This window comes from Camelus bactrianus, chromosome 4 (genome assembly GCF_048773025.1).
Source record: "Camelus bactrianus isolate YW-2024 breed Bactrian camel chromosome 4, ASM4877302v1, whole genome shotgun sequence".
In the NCBI taxonomy this organism is placed as follows: Eukaryota; Metazoa; Chordata; class Mammalia; order Artiodactyla; family Camelidae; genus Camelus; species Camelus bactrianus.
In genome coordinates, this window is record NC_133542.1 from 59,161,268 (window position 1) to 59,182,234 (window position 20,967).

General features: G+C 38.0%; 1 protein-coding gene and 1 non-coding gene across 3 annotated transcripts in view; one reads left to right on the forward strand and one right to left on the reverse strand.

Annotated features, from left to right (window-relative positions):
• Positions 1 to 20,967, reverse strand: part of FKBP15 (FKBP prolyl isomerase family member 15) — a 45,939-nt gene that overhangs the window by 10,911 nt on the left and 14,061 nt on the right. The window contains exons 7-20 of one of the 2 annotated variants that reach the window (XM_010957236.3): positions 20,051 to 20,200; positions 19,081 to 19,149; positions 17,862 to 18,008; positions 15,594 to 15,736; positions 15,069 to 15,126; positions 12,801 to 12,908; positions 10,684 to 10,786; positions 10,109 to 10,215; positions 8,348 to 8,462; positions 6,794 to 6,903; positions 6,385 to 6,492; positions 5,840 to 5,934; positions 4,925 to 4,997; positions 150 to 321 (exon numbers count right to left, since the gene is read on the reverse strand). In XM_010957236.3, the coding sequence (XP_010955538.2) occupies positions 150 to 321; positions 4,925 to 4,997; positions 5,840 to 5,934; positions 6,385 to 6,492; positions 6,794 to 6,903; positions 8,348 to 8,462; positions 10,109 to 10,215; positions 10,684 to 10,786; positions 12,801 to 12,908; positions 15,069 to 15,126; positions 15,594 to 15,736; positions 17,862 to 18,008; positions 19,081 to 19,149; positions 20,051 to 20,200 (1,558 nt within the window). Of the gene's footprint in view, positions 1 to 149; positions 322 to 4,894; positions 4,998 to 5,839; positions 5,935 to 6,384; positions 6,493 to 6,793; positions 6,904 to 8,347; positions 8,463 to 10,108; positions 10,216 to 10,683; positions 10,787 to 12,800; positions 12,909 to 15,068; positions 15,127 to 15,593; positions 15,737 to 17,861; positions 18,009 to 19,080; positions 19,150 to 20,050; positions 20,201 to 20,967 lie in introns of both variants that reach the window. The other variant, XM_010957237.3, reaches the window with a different exon arrangement.
• TRNAA-GGC (transfer RNA alanine (anticodon GGC)) lies at positions 2,491 to 2,562 on the forward strand. The gene has a single exon. It is a non-coding gene; the product is annotated as a tRNA-Ala (tRNA).

Below are 20,967 nucleotides of genomic sequence, written 5' to 3' on the forward strand. Positions count from 1 at the left end.
TCATGTAAAGTTTACACCAGGTCCACCTTAATTTTTGGCTCAGTCCACAAACTTCATGAGCATTATGCCAAATGGATTGAGAGGAAAGAAAGAGTTTAATTCCTGAAGTTTAGATGGTCAGAGTACCAGCCCCGCCCCCAAGGGCATACCGGAGAGCTCTGTCTGCAGTTTGGCGAGCTGGCTCCGGAGGAGGTCAGCCTCCTTCATGCTTTCTGTCAGCTGCACCTGCAGCTCCGTTTCTTTCTTTTGGTGGGCGGTCATTTTCAGCTGCAGGTGGGACACCTGCGCAGTGGCTGCTGCTAACTCTTCCGTCACCTTGGCCTGAACAGAAACAAAGCATGACATCACTTTAAACATGGTGCTGGCCCAACCTCACATACTCTATGCTGATGGAACTGGTAGGAAGGGAGCTAAGGCCACATTCAACCTGCATTAAACCAAAATCAAGCCCTCAAATGTGCAGTCTCTGACTCAGAAATTCCCTTTGCAAAAATTTGTCCTTAGGAAATACTTGTACAATCACAAAAATGTTGCTACAAGGATGATTGATGCAGCATTGTTTACAGTTACCAAAGGATGGAAAAATAAAATGATAAAAAATGGGCTTAAACAAATTATGACATATCCATCCTGTATGCAACTATTAAGAATAGTGTTACAAAAAATACTTAGTGACTTGGGATACAGTCACAACCTGTTATTAAATGATACTAAACTGACACATGAAAAATGGTATTCCTGCCATTTTCTAAGTTTCCTATGATGAACGAGTATTTTTTCAATAAGAAAAGGTTATTTTAAAATTTAAATGGAATGCCTTCAATGGCAATCAACTTCTCAATCTACAATTTTGCCCTAATACTACTATACTAATAGTAACACTATAATGTAAAGATCCACGATATGAGAGTAACTGCTTTGGGAGGTTCTTGAAAGAACAGAGATAATAAGAGAAGGGAATACTTCTTTGACAGCTCAATGTATTTTAAGTGGTGCTCTGTACTAGCCAAACAGGACCTATATATTCTTATGTAACATCTGATGAAATCAAAATGACTAGCCTGCAAAACCGTTTACTGATATTCTGTGTATTAAAGGCAATGATGAAAATGATGATTAAAGGATGGTCACTGAAAAGGAATGGTAAGCAAATGACAAATACCACACTCTCATGTGCCTGTAGGACACATGAGAAATCAGATGACAGGAAAGGCAGTGAGTGGCCACTCTGCTCGTATTGATTTCTAGACAGCAGTGTATTTACGGGGTTGGACCAGCTCTCCTACACCATGATATTGCTACTCCCATTACTCCCCCTATGCTACTATACTTAACATGCATTTTTACAGAAGTCTACTTTCTCATTATCATTTGTCCCTTCTTAGAGTATTCATTGCGCTCATCTCAGTTTTAAACTTATTTATTCCAACGTCTTAATCAGTTTTCCACTTTCCATTTAAAACCTGATATTTTGGCTTTCCGAAAGGTAGGCGAGATAAAACAAATAAAACAAATTAAGATTGTATATAAAATAAAGAGAAATAGGCTATGAATTGAGTAGTAGAGGGTCCACTGGCAAAGGCTCTCTCCTTGACTAAACTTCAGTAAGGCTCCTCTGAGCCCTTGACCTTGGCCTCCCGTCCTGTGTTTGGCCTGACCAGCCCCGTTTTAGCAAGAATCCTGCTAAGTCAGTTCAGCAAGAATCCCCCTATCCATTGGAGTTGAGCTCAATCATTCTTCCTTATTGCAACAATCTTGAATAGTGTCTTCCTTACTGTCTTAGTAAGTATTAGAATAACTTTTTAACAATACACAACCTTTAGAGTAAGCTCTAAGATACTGCTCAGCAGCCTCAGGTTTTCATCTGTTAAACACAGAGGATAATGGCAGCTTGAACTTCCTAACAGAAGAGAGTTTTCATTGGCTGTAAGTAGGATAAAAGTTTTACTCACTGTCCTAACAGAACTAACACAATGCTCAGAGAACTTTGCATCTATCCATGACTCCAGAGTTCACTAACATGAGAGAGAGGACCACTTGCACAAGACCTCACAGCAGCTCAGACAATTGGAGGGGATGAATTCCAGAAAAGAGGCAGTGGGGGGACAGTCACTTTCTCACCAAAGAACAAGCAAAGTAGAAGGTCATTCAAAAGCTCTTTTAATCTAAGGTCTTTATGGAGAAAGTCCTATTAGAAGCATGAAAAATAATACTCTTATCCAAACACACACACAGAGAAAACAGTGAAGGAATGAATAATACATTTAACAATGGCTATAACTGAGTGGGAGGATTATTGGTGGTTTTATGATTGCTTATCTGTATTTTCTAGAATGAACAGATGAAATGCTCAAAATCAGAAAAAATTATGTGTCAATACATATATTCTGTGTGCATATGTGAGTATATTTAATTATGATTTTTTTTAACTTAGGGTTTGCAAAATTAAGGTAGAAAGAAAAACATTAAAAACCTACACAGTAGTGGGTGGTGGATATAGCTCAGTGGTAGAGCATGTGTTTGGCATGCACAAGGTCCTGGGTTCAATCCCCAGTGCCTATGTTAAGGAAAAAATAATAGATAAAAAACAGAAACTTTATAAAAAACAAAACAAAAAAACCCCCTACTCAGTGGTTATGATGGCTCCCTGGTTTTCACCCTGGATCAAATTCTGCTGTTGACATGGAAATCCGGGAAAAGACAGCAACGACAGAAAGAACTAAGAATTCAGGAAAACAAGGGAAAGAGCATTCAGGTTAGGAGGAAAACGGCACCAAAGAGAGGTGGTAGTCTGGCAAAGGAAGAACATAGTTGACTGGAGGTGAGACCCTGGGCAAGTCTTTTACTCTTTGGGCCTCCGTTTACTCTTTTGTAAAATCAGATTAAACTAGATGACCTCTAACTTATCTTCCAGTTTTAACCATTATTCCATAGTTTTTATGTAGAAACATTAATACTGTCATAGAGAAAAATAACTAATTTCATTTACCAAATATTCATCGAGCACGTAACTAAGTTTCTGAGCTGTGTTTGAAGGCAGAGAACTGCCTCCAGGGATGAAAGGACGTTGATTATTTCCCTTTAACGGGAGAGATATCACAGGGAAGAGCGTTAAGGAAGAATGAAGTGAATCAAAAGAAAAACAGGAGAGTGTCAAGGCTTGAAAAGTTCCACTACAATAAAGGTGACCAAGTGAAGCATGTGGTACACGGTATCCCACTCGTCAAGAACAGTGATACTCAGCCCAGGAGGTGCCCTCAAACAGATCTGTGTAAAGCATGGTGCCTAGAACCTAGTAGGAGTTTGACAGGTGTTAGTTGGTGGTACTATTTTTGTTATTTGTTACTACTGTTTTTGCTATTATAAGTAAAACATCTACCAGGTTCAATGCACTGTTTCAGACATTTTGGGGGTTTATCAACATGAACATTTGGGTGGAATAATAAGATAATTTAGGGGATTGGCAAACTATCACCTGCAGGCCAAACTGGCCTGCTGTTTTTGTAAATAAAGTTTTAATGCCCTCCCCCACCCCACTGATACTCAGCATGAGTCACATGGTGAACTTGCTGAAAACAAAAGTGTCCAGCTGCCACCTCCACAGAATGTGGCAAAAGAGATCACTACTAAGAGCAGTGATTCCAACCTAGCTATGGATCAGGATCAAGGGGAGCCATTTAAGAGTTCAGATTCAGACCTCGGGTAGAAACCCTAGATTAGAATCTTAAGATGAAATTTTTTTAAAATTTAACAATTTTAAAAACAAAAAAATTTTTAAAATTTAAAAATTAACAACTAAAAAAAAAAAAGACTCTCAAGGTGAAATTTAATAACACGTATTTTTAATTAAGCTCCCCAGGTGATTCTGAGACAGCCAGACCAGTGTTTGGGAACCACTGATCTAGAACAAGTTATAGTAATCATTTTAGACTTGAACAGTAACAGCTAGATCAAACAATGTATTCACGTGCCCCTGTTAGGAAAGAGAGTAAATAAAAGCAGACAAAGGAGAAACAGTAAAAAGTACATTTAGTGGGGAGTGGTGATCCAGGCATTGGGAGCCAGTCACAGCAAACAAGGGATGGTGACAAGCAGCAATGGGAAAGAATCGGGGCAGGGCCGGACAGGGTGAGGCACTGCTTATCTGAAGATAAGGGGTCAGCTTTTTTTAATAACATGACTGGATACTACGGCTAAGAGAACAGCATGAGACCAAAGTCAGGAATCCTCATTGTTACCAGAACATGAGAAACTGTGTAAACTCCGCAAGTTATAAAGTGCCTTCCATTCAACTTTTCAGGTTTTCAAGAAAAATTCAAATACAAAATACAAACTATTTCTTAAACCTCTGAGAAAACAGCAGATGAAAGGGTTGCCATCTCCCATGGATCAGTGGGAGCGCAAACAAGAAGATACCCATTCCGGATAAACAGTGTCACTGGAGCAAAGATAACAGGAGTGGCTTCAGAATCAGTCGATCTCAACCCAAGACCCACTAGAGTCTCCCTTAGAGCTACTCCAGGAACAGGTCAAGATCCCTAATTCTGAACTGACTGAAGACAAACAGCAGTACTTTAAATATCTGCTACAGGGCATAAAAGATATTTTCAGTTGACTTTGTCAGCAGAATAGGTTTAGTTTTTAATAAACTGTGTAATCCTTACCTCAGCCAAATTACTAAGATCGGCGATTGTTTTTGAGTCAATTTATTGCAAAACATATTGCACAACAGAAATCTGGATTGTGGATATATTAAGATTTGTTGGAAGATTTCTAGTTCTCTTCCCAATGACAGCAAAAATTCTGCTGAAAAGCAGACTGGTCAATACGTACACAGGACATTTTTTAGCTCTACACATCCTGACTCGGGCTTTTCTCTCCCCAGTTACGTTACCTTCTCTTGCTCAGCATGCAAAACTCTTGCCTGTGTGTTTTCTGTGGCTGTTTGAAGTGAGTTGTTCCTCCTCTCCATCATCAGGTTACTCTGCTCAACATACCTGTGAAATAAATAGGGGAAAAGAAAACATTTCTCAAGCACTCACTGTATACCAGACACAATCCAATGTGCATTCAGTTGTCACAGCACTGCTCTATACATTCATCAGAAACAATCTGAAAGCATTTGTCTCCCTACGATCTGCAGTAATTAAGTTTGGAGGTAGGAACCTGAGCCAGGGATGAACTACTTTGAATTTGTGTAATGAGGAGGAGAGGAATTTAAAGATGTTTGGTGAGGGGAAATGAGAGAGGAAAGAGCCAGAAATCCGAAGGAGGGAAGAAAAGAAAGCTACTCCCCTTTCCTCTTTCACGTGAGAGACAAGAGACACTGGAGAAGAGAAATACGGGAGAATGATATTTTTAAAGTAAAATGCTATATGCTGTGACAAATTCCCCGACCCCTCCAACCAAAAAAAATCTTCAGAAGGATCTAGAAAAATTATAAATGCTTGGGTTTTATATGGAAATCAGTGAAGTTCTGGTTGATAAAACAGAATCAGCCCACACAGAAGAGAGAAGAGCTAACATCAGTTTTCCAGGCATGAACACTACTCTTACAGATGCGGAAACTAGGGCCAGCAGTAAAACACAGAATGCCCAAAGCCACAAAACAAATGAGGAGCAGAGCCAGGATTCAAACATAGGTCTGCCTTATGTCATGGCCCACTGAGCCCTTTCTCCTGAAATCCCTCTCAATCCCCAAAATTCACATGACAGGTAGGAAACAGAAAGAACAGAAATACATGTAAACTTTCCTAAACAGACATGTTGTTCAACTTGGGTATTTACAAATTAAACCCCTTTTCATCTGGCCGAGCCCGTGCCCCGTACCTGTCATTACCTCTGATTTCGTTCAATTAGTTCACTAATCTTGTCATTCTGTTCTTCTATCCGACTGCTCTTCTCAAGGATCTCTTGTTTCAACCTTTCATTTTCCTAAATTCAAAATAGATAATGTGTAAGTTACATTTTAAGAGAAAAGCTCCAGATAAAAGGGAATCAATTTGAACTGACAGGTGACATTGATACGTATTTGAGACAAAAATCTAGAACTTAGGTCCACATAGATATAATACTTAAAACAACACATCAAGTTATACCTGATGGATACAAATCACTACACCCAATAGATTCAACATACAAATGGCTAAAAAATGAAGCAAAAGTTTGGAATATAGTTGAAAAAGAAATGTTTCCTTCTGACTATATAGTGATTAGTCACTTGGCCCAAGTTAAGCCACATGGATTTTTCAGGACTTCCCAACTCTGTGTAGCATTTATCACATGCTCTTATTCCTGGAGTTGAAGTTTTAAAGGGTAGTACATGCCTGGATAGAGCAGGGGCAAGATCTCCAAGCTGAGTGTTCTGTTCTCAATCATTCTCACCTGAACAATTCGCTGGATGTTGCTCATAATCATGCTTGTTTCCATTGTAACTGACATGCTAGGCATGAGCAGAGAATTGCCAGCACTATGTTTCTGTAACTCTTCAACCTACAAAAGGAGTGTCAGAAAGACTTTTTATGAAATTTTTACATCGAAAAATACGATTTACCCAAGATCTGACCACTCTTTTGAGGGGGCTAATGAGTCTCTGAGACAATCTCTAATATAAGCTGGAGTTTTATTCTACTAACTGGATCCCTAAAAAAAACGACCCTTCCAGGGAAGTAAGTACTAACTCTATGAATATGGGAAACCAAGGAAGGGTTTACCTATAAGCCCTAGTTGCTCCCTGTTTGTACCCCCATTTCTACCCCCACTTTCAACACAGCCCCAGCCCTGACTCAGTCACCTTAGTCATGAGATGATCCATTTTATCAGCCACTTTGCTGACTGCCATTCGAATTTCAGTGTTATGTTGCCGGGCTTCAGTCATGAGAAATGAAGCCATGTCACCTGATCCTAAACAGACACAAGCCAAGAAGAAACTTATGAACTGGAGCAAAGGATACTGTACAACGAAAAGCCAATAGCTCTTTTAGCAGGGGAAAGAAAGAAATTAACATTTCCAAATACTAGGAAATGCTGTAAGTGATTCACACCATCAGAAGACGTAGCAGAGACAGAGGCAAAAGGGCTCCAAAGCTAACAATAACGAAGCTATGCTCCTGCAAAATGCATCAAGGGATACAGTCTGGCTCAAGGGCACAAGCAGTGCACTAGCCACTCAGATTGCTTCTCCTTTCATCAAACTGCATGCCAGGCATTGGACCCCGTATCAGGGATACAGCAATGAATAAAACATGGTCCCTGTCCTTGGTGAGCTCAGTCTGGTGGGGAGACTTACATGTAAATAGATCATTACAATGAATGTTGTTAAGTGCAAAAAAAAAAAAAAAAAAAAAAAAGGACCATGTACGCAGTTACAAGGTACAAAAGGATTAGAGAGAAAAGTAAGATTAACTCTTTGGTGACACACATATACAGTTATATCCCTGGGAGGAGAGGAAAGAGGGATGGTAACAGTCAGGGAAGACTTTACAGAGGACATGATAGATTTGATGGTTTCTCAGATGGAGAAAGGGCAGGGCTTCCAGACAAAGGACGCACCCAAGAAACTCTTACCATTCCAGGACCACAAATTATGTTGTGGGATACACTTGCTTCTTTCTACCACTGTCCTAATACCAAAGGTGATTACTATGCAAAAGACAAGCTGCAGAACAAGAAGGGAGGATACCATGCCAGCTTTGTGCATTTTATTTTGTTTTGTTTTTTTACACAAGACAACCACACTTGTACATACACACAAGATACCTAAAAAGTTAGCCAAATGACTGTCAACAACAGCTTCCTAAGGTCAGGGGGATTTAATGATGGAAGACAGTCACTTTTCATGTCACACACACCCTTTTGTGTTGTTTGACCTTTTTATAATAGTATATTCTTTATACAATTTAAAAATTTTAACAAAGTAGCTTTCATTTAAGACACTGAACAGTCATCATGCTTTTTCCCAACTTCCTCCAATGTTTTGCTCTTTTACTATTTGCTATGAACCCCACAGAGCCATTCTGACAGAGGAATTAAAAAAGGGCTGGTGGGAGAAAATGTAACAAACAAAACACAGAATGTGGGCGTGAGGGTTATGGGGAGGATGATGGAAATGTTCTAAAGTTGGATTACAGTGATTATTGCACAAGTCTGTAAACTTACTAAAAAAAGATTGAGTTGCACACTAAAAATGAGTGAACTGTACGTTATGTAAATTATACCTCAACTAAGCTGTTTGAAAAAAGAAAAGATAAAAAGGACAGAGATCTATTGGAATAAAAATGAAAAAGGGGATGGGAGGAAGGAGAGCACAGCAAGAGCAGAAGATGAGAAACCGAGGGGGTCATCCTACCTTGAAAATGGGGAGACTGCGAGAGAGGTGCTGGGTACAGGGGCCGAACGGGCTGCAGCTGGGAAGTGACAGCTGATGCCTGGGGATAAGCGTAGGCTTGCATACCTGCGTAGGGCTGAGAAAATGCCAAGGTACAGCTGGTTTATAAAACATTTATATCGCTCTTTTCTGCTTAATTTGTCTTTGATGGAATAAAGTGGGTAAGCTGGAAGGAGACTCAAACTGAAGGAAGCTGGGGGTGAATGAGTCCTGTGTTTGGTATTAGGTAAGAATCTTAGCAGGAGAGTTATGTATGTAATCCAGTGGTACCCAACCCAGTGACTGAAGTCCAACCCAGAGAGTGTGGAAAGTGTGCCTCAGGTCACTCCCCAGTCCTCTTGTGATATAATTCAATTAAGTGGGAATTCATCCCCCGACCACTGGGCCTATTGATGGCCTAAGAAATTTTAAAACTAAGCAAACTCTGCTTGGTTTCGCTGAGGTAAAAGAAGAGGTGTTCACTGTGATTCTGAACTAAATCCATCAGTTTCCACAGGATGCCTCTCCCTTGCTGGATTCTGATGCTTACCTGTGTGACCAAGAGTTCTCATTTTCCTGAGCCTCAGTCACTTTGACTATAAAATGAAAATAATAATACCACTTCTTAGGGTTGTTGCAAGGAATACATGAAGTGATATAAATGAAGCGATATGGTAAGTTAAGTGCCTGGCAGATAGTAAGTGCTCAATAAACAGCAGCTATCATTTTAATGATGATGGTTATTCTTCCTTGAATTAAGGAAATCCAGCTCATTTCCAGAGACGGATATAATTACCCATCCATTACTAAAAAATGAATCTTAGTCTACAGTAACTCTCCATTAGGTGCATTCTGGAGCGAGAAGAGGGCAAAGCAGGACTCTTCTCAATTCTGATACACACCTCCCTAATGGGGCATAACTTGGCCACCATTACTCTGACCCCTCCATTAAGAATCAAGGAAGAGAGGGCCTGTTATCATTGGGAGTCACGTCTTATGCAACAAATGTGTCAGGGCAAAAGAAAGAGTCCACTGTCCTGGCAAACAGTCAGCAGAGGCAGACAGGCTGTTGCCATAGTTTTCTGTGAAAACAGAAAAAAAAAATCTGCTTTTTTTAAATTATGATTTGTACAGGACAGTTCTTTTTTTGAGGGGGGGTAATTAGGTTTATTTATTTGTTGTTGTTATTATTTTTTAATGGAGGTACTAGGGATTGAACCCAGGACCTCGTGCATGCTAAGCACGTACTCTACCACTAAGCTCTACCCGCCCCTCAAAAACCTACTTTTGAGGGATCACTTTTGAAGGCTAACTAGACAACAGAGTTCAGCTATATTTCCGTACACCTTCCACCCACTGCCGCTCCACAACTCTTCTGCTGAGTGTAGTGCGGAATCTTAGCCTATTAACTGTTTGACAGAAGAGAACACAGAAGACTTGAACATATACCCCTTAACTAGCCAAGTGTGAGAAGGAAACAAACACTGGCTGGGCCTTTACTACGTGTCGGGCTTTGCTTGTTCCAGATGCTTTGCTTGTTCTTGCATTTAATCTTTACAACAACCTGTAAGGTAGGTTATCCTTTGCCTGTTTAGAAATGAGAACGTGGTGGTTCAGAAACGGGAAAAAATGTAATCTCTGATTGTGGGGAACTGCTACTGTATGAACTGTGCAAGAAGAAAGGAGACTGACGAGGCCCATAATAAATTATAGGTTATAACTGATATGGTTTAAAAGTGTTACCTGAAAGGACTGGGCATTTCCAGACACAGCTGAGTGGGAATCAAGAGATGCAACTTGCATTAAGGCAGGAGATGGTGCTTGGAGTCCAGAAACGGATGGCTGAGGTGCTAAGATAAAGCAAGAAGTTTTCACTGTTATCCAGCCCTTGTTTCTTGGTACAAGTCTGGACTACCTCCTTATATATCATCACCCTTCAGACTTGACCACTTTTCTCACCTAGTTGCCTAGAACCAACTCTCCTGGAGTCTCAGCAATGGGCTAGTGGAAGGAGACTGGGTGTTCTCAGGTGCACGTGACTCAGACCTACGATCCCATCAGCTGACAGGACGTGCAGAATTACACACAGGGAGATGTCTCATCAGCTGAGTGACAGTGCACCACGGCAATAGATACAGCAATCAGACCAAATACATCTCTAGGTCTGAAAATGCCCTAACCAGGGACAAACTGACAGGTTTTATACTCTAGTCCAGTCTTAATACTAAAACAATGCAGTCTAACAATTTCAGGAACAGTGATGACAACATTGGTGCTGACCCAATTCAAGGCCACAGAGCCTCAGAGAGGTTCCTTACCTTGTGAGGTCACCTGTGGTAGCACTGGATGGGCTGGCTGAACAGAGGGCTGGATGGACGAAGTCACCGTGGGCTGCCTGGCTCCTCGAAGAACATTCACATCCTGAAACAGGCACAAACATTTGGGTTATTATGTCTACGGGTCTTTAACTGAAGACTGAGGCTGACTGTCCACCCTAAACCTGCTTATGACCAGTGTTCTCAGGCAAAGAAGAGGAAGGGAAAGTAAGCAGAAAGGCAAGAGCTGAAGGCACCGGCTACAGAGAGAAAGCACTCTATTAAGTACCAGAGTAAAACCCCTTTTCCCTGTACATTACATCAAATAATTAAATATAGTTAATTTCCTCAAACAGTATAAGCTGTTGATGTTATTTTGTCTGAAGCAGCTAAAGTGACTGCTCCCCACGATGTACCATTTTCCAAACCAGCAGCTAGCTACCTTAAGACTGACCTGGTCTGTTCCTATAGAATCAGGGCATCTTACAAGGAAACCCAGGGAACAATGTAGCCTCTTATCTTCTGCCAAATAATCTTCACAGACCTCAAGGTACTCCCAGAAAATCAGACAGCATAGATTCACTGCACCTCATTACCCTGCTGTTTTTGACAGTAGAGAGTGTTTCCCCTCTCCATTCTTTCTTCTCATAAAAGCAAAGCAATGTTGGTCTCTACTGTAATTCTAATCAAAGTCAACATACAAATATCTTCCTGATTCATACAAGGAAAAGAAAAGCTTGAGTCATGATATACAGTGACTGTGATCTGCCATGCTACAGTTCAAGGGTTAAAATCTCTCTGACATTCTTTTACTTAAAACTTTCTCTTACTTTCCGATATTCTCAGAAGTGTATTATGCGTTTCTGGAAAAGTACCCAGTTTCACATCATACATAAATCAACCTAAATATCTAACAACAGAGTGAAAGGAATTATGATAAATAAGTGTAACAGAGCACTGGGTTACCTTTAAAGGTGATAAAGCTTTGCTTTATTTGTTTACATTATTTATATTATTGATATTAACATAAATGGTCACTATACAACATTAAGTTAAAAAATTAGATTACAAAGCAATATATAAAGAACGCCCTTTTTGTTAAATGTTTCTTTATAATTTAACTTATTCTACAATGAATAAGCAGTACTTAAAAATTTTAATAAGAATATTATCTTACCCAAATTTCATTTCCAGAAACCAGATAAAAATCAATCCTAGAACAATAGGCCCCAGAAATCCTATCTGCCTTTAAAATATTACATCTACACAGGGCTTTTCCATGAAGAAATAAAACAAAATTGTGAAAAATAAAACTTATTTTGGAAATGTTTTTTCTCAAGAGCATCACCTTTGCTCTGTTTTACATTAAAGTCAAAGAATCTTAAAAATTAATCACTGTTAAGTGTTTCAATTCAGCTGAGAAGTAATTATATTAGTCAATAAGGAGCTAACCAATGGGAAAAGAACTTAGTTGGAATTAAGCTACTTCTTATTATACACCAAATTCCAAACGGATTAAATATGAAATAATAGATCAAAATATAAAATAACAATAAATATTTTAAAAAGATATATATGTTTACAGCACGTGGAATTGGACGGCTTTCAAAGCATAATGTCAAAAGAAAAACACAAAAGGAAAAATTGATAGATCTGACTGCAATAAAATTCATGAAATTCAAAAAAATCATACAATGTACAAAGCCAAAAGATACAGGAGTATAATCTTAATATTAGGTTACATCAGTGGAAAAACCAACATTTTCCAAGAGAATCTAAACATTCAATCAACACATATGACCTGAACATTCTTTTATAGGTCAGGGAACATGCTGCATACACAGTGATTTTTACTCAAAATACAGATTCCAGCAGAAAGCTAAATTAACTACTTAAAACTGCCCAGTTCTTGTGGCAGAGGTACAGAATTGCTTCCATTTCCCAGGGGAAGTGCTAGTTACGGGAGAAACACATGTACCAATGCCAACCTGAATCATTTTGAATATAAGCTCTCTAAGTAGTGTTTCTGGGTTAGAGGCAGAAGAAGCAATAATTTCGATTAAAAGAACAGAAAACAGCAATGTCTGCACTATTCACTCTAGACAGCAAGTGGGACATACTTCAATTTCTGAATCGTTGGAATCCAGCTGTGGTGGAAGGATGGGCAGCATGGGCTGGCCCATTTTAGCCATCCGAGAGATCAACTTGGCCTTGACTGTATCAGGACTCTAAAAAGAGAGGAAAGCCACAAAAATCACTGTAATCAAGGTTCATTACCTTCAGTCAACTCTATGTCTTTGGCTCTTATATCAAATCTTCAATATCTATTTGAAATCAATGCTTCTAGAAGATGAGAATTAAAGATTAATTGCCAAAGAAGCATACACAGGTCACAGTTAATAACTGTAGTAAAAATAATTCCCTATATGTTGGAATGGACAAAGTGGCTTTATTTGTATTACTTCACTGCAATCAAGTCTTCCTACTAGGCATATGTATTTTCATTTTACAGATGAAAAACTAAAGTACAGATTAAGGGAGGAAGACATTTTAGATGACAGTACCCTCTCAAAAGCCCAGGAGCAATTCAGGAGATAAATATTCAGAAGAGATTTAGGGAGAGAAGAAAACAGGAGCTCTGTGTTCTAAATCCAGGTTCATTTAACTGTGACTTGGCATTGATGATACACTAGCCTCTGTGCTAGAAGCCTCTGCATCCATTAAGTGATTCGAAGTGCAGCCTTCAGAGTGGAGAGTACATGTCCTAAGGGTGCACAAGATCATCTATCGAGTGTGAAAAGAAATGATCATAATCTATATTTTAAAATTATTTTTAAGCTATAGTAAACATAAGACATGAAGTTTGTTTACAGGCATGGACAGTATATGTATATATGTATGCATATAATTTGTAAATAAACATATATTATGTGTGCTCATTTTTTCTTAATTAATAGAGACATATAATCAAAAAAAGCTGGGTCCATCAAAAGAGGACTAATTATATAAACCAATATCCATTTGCTTGCCCGGTTCTTGTATAAAGAACCATTGAAAAGAGTATGTAAGGAACTAACAAAAGCAGTTACCTAAGTTGGGGGAGTGAAATGAACAGGGTATGCAGGGGCAGGGCTAGGAATGAAGCTTCTCAATGTGTATCTTGTTATATTGTTTTGCTAACTGTACCACAAGAATGTAATTATCTATTCAAAATGAAAAATTAAAACTTAAATGTAAAAAGAACAAAAAGATGGTTCATTTTATGTGATGCGAAATTTATCTCAATTAAAAAAACAAAGATGTAAAGAAAGAAAACGTTGGAGACCACTAGCCTACCAGGAGTTACTGAAGCTGAGAAACAGGTAACAAAAGCAGCTGTGTCTAGAGAGTACAACAGAGCCAATACTGAACAAACTTTGTGACTATTCAAAGATCTGAGATCATAAATGTTTTTCAATTTTGATTCTTTGGCTTAACCTTCTGGGTTTAGATCACTTTTTATACATATTGGGTCAATTATTTGCTTAATCAATTTCTGCTTTGGACTGAATATAAACAAGTAAACTAGGGTTGGAGAGAAATGGATCATCAATTTCATTCCAGGCAATTATCCTGTTTCCCAGGTGGAGAAGGTGTGGTAGGTGAAGGCCACAGGGCTTGAGAACTTGAAGTGTGTCACTGTCATCTCACCCACACATAGCAAACTCAGATGCCTTCATAGACCAGGCAGGGCAGCAGCAAACTACAGTGTACGTCCTCCTAAAGGCCTTTAAATCCAAATTTTACAACAGAATGCTAGTCTTCTCATCCTAAAGTTGGGGAAACACAGAAGCCCAGCAACCTGCTCAAAGTCACCTAGCCAGGGAATTAGTGTAGCACATCTCTGAGCAAATGAAAGTATGAAGATACGTAGTGTTAGCAGCAATTAGGAGAACAAGAGCTAATGTTAATGACTTCTTACAACATGCCAGACACAGTACTAAAAATTCAGTAGGCATTATTCACTTAAACCTCATAAAAATCAGAGAGGTTACTGAAGACATGCTCTATGTAGGCTCTGAGCTTCACAAACACATCACAAGAATCCTATAGAGGGGCTGCGAGAATTATTCCCATTTAATAATGAAGAAGCTGAGGATCAGGGAAGTTAGATAATTTTCTCAAGGCCACATGCTTATAAGAATAGATTTGAACCCAGGTCTGTCTATGCAGAAGCCCAGGCTAATTTATACTGACTCCCAAGTAAAGAAAAATGAATAAAGTAACCACTGACTTCTAGCCTAAATCAACAGTTCTCAACACTTTTTTTTCTCTCTAACCTACCATACCCTAGGCACACGAAACCTTCCCAGAAAACTGGGGATAAGGAGACAGACTTGTATACTCACTGTATTCATTGTAAGCTGATCACTGAGGGAGTTAGATTTGGAACGAAGAGCTGACTCCCTGAAAGTAAATAAGACATATTCTGAGATTAAAAACAAAATCCATAATCACAAATCTAGATTATGCTGATAAACAAATTGTTTTTAAAAATGATTGCCAATTTAATGTCTGTAGAACAGAATTTTAACTCTTTAATTTGCACAATCTCTAAAAGCTAGTGAAAATGAAAATTTTCCATTCAGATGCTTATTTACATTTTTTCCCTAGAGTACATATTTTGTTATTTATGCCTTTTGCGTGATTTTCTTCCAAAGTTCGACAGGGATTCTTTTATATCTGAGTTTGCTTTTTATAGACTTTGACTATTAATCCTTTCTCAGAAAAATCTGGTGCAATTATTTTCCTTCATCCTATTTTTCCCAATTATTTAAAATTATTTCAGTTTTTAACTGTATCTATATTTCTGAACCCCTCTAAGAATTATTTTTATGGACAATAAAAGAGCTTGATACACTCCGGTATCTTACCCTGGTTTGAAAGGCACCGATGTGGACGGTGACATAACAGGATCAGCAGACAGGCTGTCAGCACCAGGTATGGGAGAAGGGGCTGCAGAATCCCGGGAACTAACACTGTGTGCATCAGAGCCAGAATCTCTAGCAAATTTGACCTAGGAACAGAACAGATCAACCACAGGTGGAACAGGCTAACAGACCATAAAAAAGGCACCCTTACCTGTTCACTGTAGCCAAATCAGAAAATGTAGCTAAGCAAAAAAAAAAGGTAACAATCATCGGCAATGCAACTACTAAGCAATAAAATTGTTAGAATTTTGGATTAGTATTTCATAGTTATATTATCTGAGTGTGTGTGTGTGTGTGTGTGTGTGTGTGTGTGTGTGTGTGTCTTACAAAAATGGGGACATATTGTTTTGTATCCTGCTTTGCTCACTCACTGACACATTAACATAGTTCCATGTTACTAAATTACTAATCAACAAAAATCATTTTTAACTACTGAAGACTGTCTAATCTCAAGGGTCATGCCTTAACTGCTATCATCTACAAGAAGTCTCCAAAGGATTTTGGGAACAGAAGTCACAAAAATCTAGGCTATTACAAAATATATTTCACCAACCCCTAGTTGTTGGAGATTCAGTTTGTTTCTAATTTTTCCTATTACAAACAATACTTCGATGAGTAGCTTTATCTCTGTATCTTTGCACATAATAATTTCCAAAATATAAATTCCCAGAAGTTAAATTGTTGGATAAAAGGTATACTTATTTTTTAAACTTTTGCTGCATACCATTAAATTTCACACCAGAAAGGGTGAACTACTTTATACTCCACAAGCAGTATATAAATCTTTCTTAACACTCTTGTCATCCTGGGTATTACCATTCTGTATCAGCCTTGTCAATTTAATAAGCAAATCAATTCATAATTCTTTGACTATTGGTAAAAGAGAGTATTTTTTCCCTTATGTTTACAAAGTGCCAGTCTTGATGGATTCAAGTTGGTTTGTTATCTATCACCAGCCATGATTTCCTCAAACTCAAAGGAAAACTGAGAAATAATATAAAAGCTGTGAAAAAGGAAGCTGGAAGCATGTCGGTCAAAGAAGGTTGGAATGCCCAGCAGAGATAAGGGTCTCCTACTAGGAAAGAGTCCTTGAGAAAAAATGCATATCCTTTGTTGCAAGCAGGAATAATAACCACAATGAAGATGACCGTAATATTTATTTGTATTGTATTCTATAGTTTATAGTGGCAAAACTATCATATTTGGGCCTAACAATCACAATGTAAAGCAAACAGTCTTTTTTTGGAGGTGGGGGAAGTGGAGCTTGGAGGGAGAGCATTAATTAACCACGATTTGTTGCAAATTTTATTATAGAAATTATTCACGATAAAAGTTTAAAATGGTACAGGAGGGTAGAATGTAAAAAGAAAAAGTTTCTGAACTTCGTTTCCATTCTCCAGAGAAAATCACTTCTAATCACTTCTTTTAATGCCTCCGGAAATTTAATACGAATCTTTGGGCACATATATGTATTTATTTGTATATACACATACATATAATATCATACTATCTACACTGTTTTGCAACTTGTTTCTTTCGCTTAAGAATAGATTTGGGGTACTCTTTAAGAACTACATTTAAAAAATTTTTTTAACTTAAAAATAAAAATAAAAAAGTTGGGGAGGGCATAGCTCAGTATAGAGCACATGTTTAGCATGCATGAGGTCCTGGGTTCAATTTGCTGTTGAACTTCATTAACCAAAAATAAATAAATAAATAAAATAAGAAAAAAGAATTACACAGACGTCCACTCTATGAAAACCATAATTTAACCAGTCTCATAATAATGGACACTTAACTGTTTCCAGTTTTTACTATTATAAACCACATGTCACAGGGAGGAAACTATATACCTATCTTTATTTATCTATACACAGGTATCTTTGCATTCTTATGTAAACATATTGATAAGATAAATTTATAGCCATGGAATTACTAAATCAAAAGGTATGTACTATTGGGTAGGAATCATTATTTTAAAGATAAAATACAAAGGTTAGTGTAGAGAAGTTACTATGAATACAGAGCCGAGAAGGACATAAACCTTGGCCTTTAGATTCCAAAAATGTTGTTCTTTCCAAATGTACCATTTCTACTTAAAAAAAAAAAAGAGGTATCTTCAGAAGGCATTTTTCAAACATACTTATTTATTCATTTTACTTAACTAGCAAAGAGGACTCATCAAGCACAACACAACATGATTTCACTCACCCGCCTAATCTCCACCTCAAATACCAGGATTGAGTCCGTTGATTGAGTCCATCCTATTACTCCTTCAGAGCCAACAGCACAGGCTGGAGGGATGATAAGCAATCGCTTACCTCCTTTCTTCATGCCTACCATTCCATCCTCCCAGCCCTTTAGGAATCAGAGAAGAGGAAAAGCTCATCAGATACAAACCTCCTCATAAGACAAAATAAAGGACAGGATCATCAGGTTTATATCTCTCCCTCTCCCTTAACTGGTTATAAGAACATCCAAATCACTGCTTTTCAATTCACTTGTAAAAGCTAGCCTACCCAGGGCTATATGAAATACGATGAGAGAAATTGGGAGAAACAGAAGAATGGCGTTGAAAGAGAAATAAAAGCTTTCCTTTATTAAACATGTTTTCCAAATACCATGGTAAGTGCTTTATTTGCATTATGTTGTTTAATCCCCTAAATAATTTCATCAGGTTAGTAGCAATATCCTCACTTTTACAGATGAGAAAACGGAAGCTTAGGGAAGTTAAGTAACTAGTCCAAGATCAGAAAGTAAGTGAATTGGTAAGCCAAGATTACACTAGATCTGTCTGGCTTTAAGGGTCACATCCTAACTGCTATGCTCTACAGGAAAAAGCCTCCAAAGGATTCTGGGAAAAGGAGTCATAAACAAGCTATGGAGAAAACCGTTCTGCCACATGGATGACATGAGGACTTCACAATACATCGTATGTCCTGACACCATGATACCTACATGTGTAAAATACTCTTTATTTTATAAAACACTTGCACAGTTGGTAAAAACCCCAGGTCCTTGGACTCCAATCCCGGTGTTCCTCCTGCTATGTCGTAGTTGCTTCCCACAATGATTCAAAGCATTCCACACAGATTAGAATCACCCATTATGACACACTTTTAGAAGAAACAGTTTCACCTCTTTTCCTATTAGGTGATATGAAGGATATAATAGTTTCCTCAGAGTCACAGGATGAAAAAGAAAAGGTAGGGACTAAAGAAAAGAAATATACCCTTCCTCAATATATTGTCCCATAGGTAAAAATCTCCCAAATGCAGATAACGTAACACATTTGTCTCTTCCTATTTTTTAACCAAGCCTTTCCAAAGTCTCAGAAAATACTATCCAGGTTAGAAATTTCACAAAAGCCAGTCTAAATCAAACCCACTGCAACTGATAAACCCATATAAGAACACAGTTAAGCCTTTACCTTGATGACTTTTCCTGATCCTAATTTCAGACGAAGCAGCTTATCTTTGTTAGCAGTGGAGTCAAAAACCTGCAAGTTGATCAAAACAAACAAGGTCAGCCAATTTCAAAAATAATAATAATCATTATGATACTGAACTTCACATATACCAGTACAGTACTTCTGAAATAGGTAATGTCAAATACACTGGGAAAATACTTCTTAAAAAACCTGAAAAGAAGGAACCACATCATGGCTAAAGGGTTAACACCCTTTAGTGTTAATCACACTGAGTATCTTGGAGGCAAGGATATTCCAGGTTTGGGGGAAAATAAGCTTCTATCACCAAGTATTTAAAAAAAATTTTCATCTGTAAGTAACTTTCATAAATTATCTCATTTTATGCTGACAGCAATCCTGCCAAGAAAGCAGGGTAAGCACCACTAAGCTCCATTCACAGATGGGGAAAAAAACTTAACCGCTTAAACGACTCGACAAGGTCAAGTTAGGATGCAACTGGGACTTGAATCCATGTGTTTTTTTGACTCGCAGTCTAAAGCTCTTTCTATCATACATACTACTTTTGAGGGCTTAATAAAATAAAAACACAACAAAGCAAATTTATTCACAGAATCTAGTATAAGAAAAACAGAGAAATAACTGTGAGGAAAGTCTAAAAAGAAGTTTTTTAAGACCTAATCCCATAAGAATATATTCAAGTAGGAGGACAAGACATACATGTGAACAATTACTAAAAATGATACTTGGGAACTGGTTTCCATTTCTCTAAGAACAGACACAGTGGTACTAAGCAGATTTTATATATTAGCATTTCATGGCTATGCCCCAAAAGCAGCCGTAGAGACTAAAGCAGGGCTCCTAAAAGCTTTCTATTTGCCAAGAGCAGCAATTTATAGTAATTATACCTTACATTTGAATAGCTCTCATGCTATTTCAATTACAAAAGAACCTGCAGGGTACATTTTCTTACCTGGCCTAGCACATGGTTTTGAAAGAGCCAGCTAGTATAAGCCACTTCCAAAGAATCTCCAATTTCTACAGCAGGGCCCTCTGCTACAATGAGGTCCTGTGACAGCACTGAATCCAGGGAAGAGGTGCTGTTGCACTTGGCAATGCATACCTGTGAGACGAAATCAAAGCAGCATAAAACTTAGTTTAAGCTCAGCTAAGTACTCACTCCGTTATTGCTAATGCTCTTTTCCAAACAGTGGTGTCTACTAGCAAAACAGGTTACATGTTTACATTCCAAAGTCAGTAATCTTGCCAGGAATCCAAGTGCCTAAGAGTATAGCTTTGGAGTCAGACTGTCTGGATATAGATCTCAGCACTGCCACTTATTAACTTGTGACCTCAGCCAACTAACTTAACTTCTGTGAACCTTATTTCACAGTGGTTTTTTGTAAAATGAAGATGAAAGCTTTGCACATTTCCTAGTAGTTATGGAGATTGAGCTAACACAAATAGAGAACTTGGCACAGTGCCTGGCAAATAACAGTTAACTACACAATAAACCTTAGCTACCATTACTATACTGATTTACTGCTTCAGTGTTTGGGAACCTATGAAAGATGCAGGGGGTTAAAAAAATTTTAAAGAGCATTTCTAAGGATAATAAAATAAAGGTCCTTTACAAAATCATGTTGCATTCCCAGAATTCGTATCTCTACCACCTACAGATTTACCTGTATTATCTAAATTATCCTAGCACTGATCCTAGGCAAAGAAGTCAGATACAGCTTTATGAATAATTATTCTACAGTCAATGTTTAAACATAGTATACATTAGAAACCTGCTACTCATTTTCTTAAAAAAAAAGTTTCATTACTGTAATCAAATAAATGCTAACTAAAATAATGAGAAGTCATTTTTTTACCAAGCAAGTAAGA